General features: G+C 39.7%; 1 protein-coding gene across 1 annotated transcript; it reads left to right on the plus strand.

Moving 5' to 3' along the window:
• Positions 1-525: 525 nt before the first annotated feature.
• On the plus strand, positions 526-2,034 carry LOC102795802 (formyl peptide receptor 2-like). The gene is made up of 2 exons (XM_006801490.3): positions 526-572; positions 941-2,034. Exons 1-2 carry the CDS (start codon positions 563-565, stop codon positions 2,032-2,034), a joined length of 1,104 nt encoding a protein of 367 aa, XP_006801553.2. The 5' UTR covers positions 526-562.
• The last annotated feature ends 611 nt before the right edge of the window (positions 2,035-2,645 follow it).

Raw genomic sequence — 2,645 nt, forward strand, 5'->3', positions numbered from 1 at the left:
TTAAAAGGGAGTTTTTCCTTCCCACTGTCGCCAAAGTGCTTGCTCATAGGGGGTCATATGATTGTTGGGTTTTTCTCTGTATCTATGAAGCGCCTTGAGGCGACTTTTGTTGTGATTTGGCGCTATATAAATAAAATTGAATTGAATTGAATTGAATAGTATTGCATAGAACATGTGTTGGAGCCAACTATGAAAAGGGTGCATGAATGTGAGTACAGTGCAGCACAAGAACAATGTAGCTAACCACAATCGGTGATTGTCTACAGGGATATATGTACAACATTGGCACAATATACAGATATAAATAATACTCTTGTAAGATTTGTCCAACCTTTTGAGCGTCATCACAAAAATGTTCATTCAGTTCAGGCAAATGTTGTTACATTAGCATATTCTGAGACGTTACTATTAAATTATCTGCTCATTTCTGTATGTGCATACTGCTTCATCTGCAGCTGCAGAAACTGAGAGGGCAGCGTTATCAAAGACAGAGAGCAAGTAGAAGCAGCAACTGATAGAGATCAACTTATAACCACGACAGACTCTCTCAGCTGAAAGGAACATGGGGACGGGTAAGTTAATTTAGTCTAGACATATATTACTATTTCTCTTTAAACTGCATTTTGTGAAAGGTTATTTGAGTTCTTTTATAAACGGTGAATACCTGTTATTAGTTCTGTTATTAATCACAAAAGAAACTGAGTTAGATAAATGCAAATATCAACTTGCACAAAGAATTCTGTATGTGCATCACAAAAGTAGAAGTTAGTATTGCATAGAACATGTGTTGGAGCCAACTATGAAAATGCATAGCTGTATTTTGTTAATTAAAAATTACATGTGTATAATTTGGCAACAAATGTAATGAAATCCTCTTATTTTGTTCATATAATATATTGTGGAAACATGATTTGTTTAATAAAACATTTTTTGCTTTTAGATAACATCACTTTCAATGCAACTCAGTCACCTGAACAAGATGCAGCTTTCACACACATACAAACAGCCTCCATTGTCATCTACTGTGTGATATTTATAGCTGGAACTCTGGGCAATGGCCTTGTTATCTACGTGGCAGGATTCAAAATGCAGAAAACAGTTGACTCGGTTTGGTTTCTCAACCTGGCCATAGCTGACTTCCTCTTCACGGCCTTCCTTATTTTCTCGATCATTTCTCTCTCTCAGAGTCACCAATGGCCTTTTGGAACATTCATGTGCAAGCTCAACACCTTTGTGAATGTAGTCAACATGTTTGTCAGCATCTTTACTCTGACTGCCATGAGTTTCGATCGTTGTTTGTGTATCTGTGTGGTGGTGTGGGCACACAACAAACGCACAGTCAGCAAAGCTCAGCTTATATCAGCTGGGATCTGGGTGATCGCTGGCGTCTTCAGCACTCCTTATGCCACTTTTCGCACTGTATCAGTGGGGAACGGAGGGAAAAGTTCCTGTGATTATTCTGCAACAATCAAAGAACACAAATTGACTCTCTGCATTTTTCGCTTTGTTATGGGCTTTGTGATTCCATTCCTGATAATAGTGATCTCTTATGTGTCCATTGGTATCCGTGCAATGCGCATGCCGAGAACAAGGAGACGCAGATCTCGCCGGGTCATTTTCTCCATCATTTTTGCATTCTTCATCTGTTGGTTGCCTTTCCACATTTTCAATTTCATAGAATTGAGGTTAGAGCTCCAGGGTATTGCTAGAATCTATGGTCCTCTGACTGTGAGTCTGGCTTTTCTGAACAGCTGCTTGAACCCCATCCTTTATGTTTTCATGTGTGAAGAATTCCAGAAGAAATTTCGACAGTCCATTTGTTTTGTACTCGAGAGTGCACTGGCAGAAGACCATTTGTCATTTCTGTCCACCCGCTCCATGTCGTCAACCTTTTCAAAAGCTTCCCAAAAGTCAGACACTGCTGCCACTTTAGATCGGATCGACCCAGCCATTTATGAAAACATCCCAGAAAGCACAGTAATCATCACTGAGGGGATTCCTAGACCTGAAGAAGAGTGCACCACCAGACAATGAATATTGAAATGAATCATTGTTTTTTGTTTTACAAATTTGCACTCATATTTCCAAAAGTGTTTGCTCGTCTGCCTTCACATGTATATGAACTTGAATGAAATCCCATTCTAATGTATAGTGTTTAAGATGATGTCAGCCCACCGTTCAACTCATCTGAGATGTTTAGGAGTATGTTGACCATTCTTCCAGAAGACCATTTGTGAGATTAGACAGCGATGTTGGATGAGAAGGCCTGACTCGCAGTCTCGGCTCTAATTCATAGCAAAGATGTTCTATTGAGGTCAGGAACCTGTGCAGGCCAGTCAAGTTCTTCAACACCAAACCCGCACATCCATGTCTTTATGGACACAGTGCTTTGTGCATTCTTGCACAGTCATATTGGAACAGGCAGGGGCCATCCCCAAATTGTTTTAAAAAATTTGGGAGGATTAAATATTCATTACAGTTCCTTTCACATGGCACAATGCAGTCAGAAAATTACCATTCTCCTGGCAACAACCAAACCCAGACTTATCCATCAGATTTCCAGACTGAGAAGCGTGTTTCATAACTCCAGAGAACCATCAAACAAACTCCAGAGAGTTTCTTTTTTTTTCTTTCATGCTGTCAAT

Source organism: Neolamprologus brichardi, chromosome 11, assembly GCF_056152115.1.
Source record: "Neolamprologus brichardi isolate AB-2024 chromosome 11, ASM5615211v1, whole genome shotgun sequence".
Classification (NCBI taxonomy): domain Eukaryota; kingdom Metazoa; phylum Chordata; class Actinopteri; order Cichliformes; family Cichlidae; genus Neolamprologus; species Neolamprologus brichardi.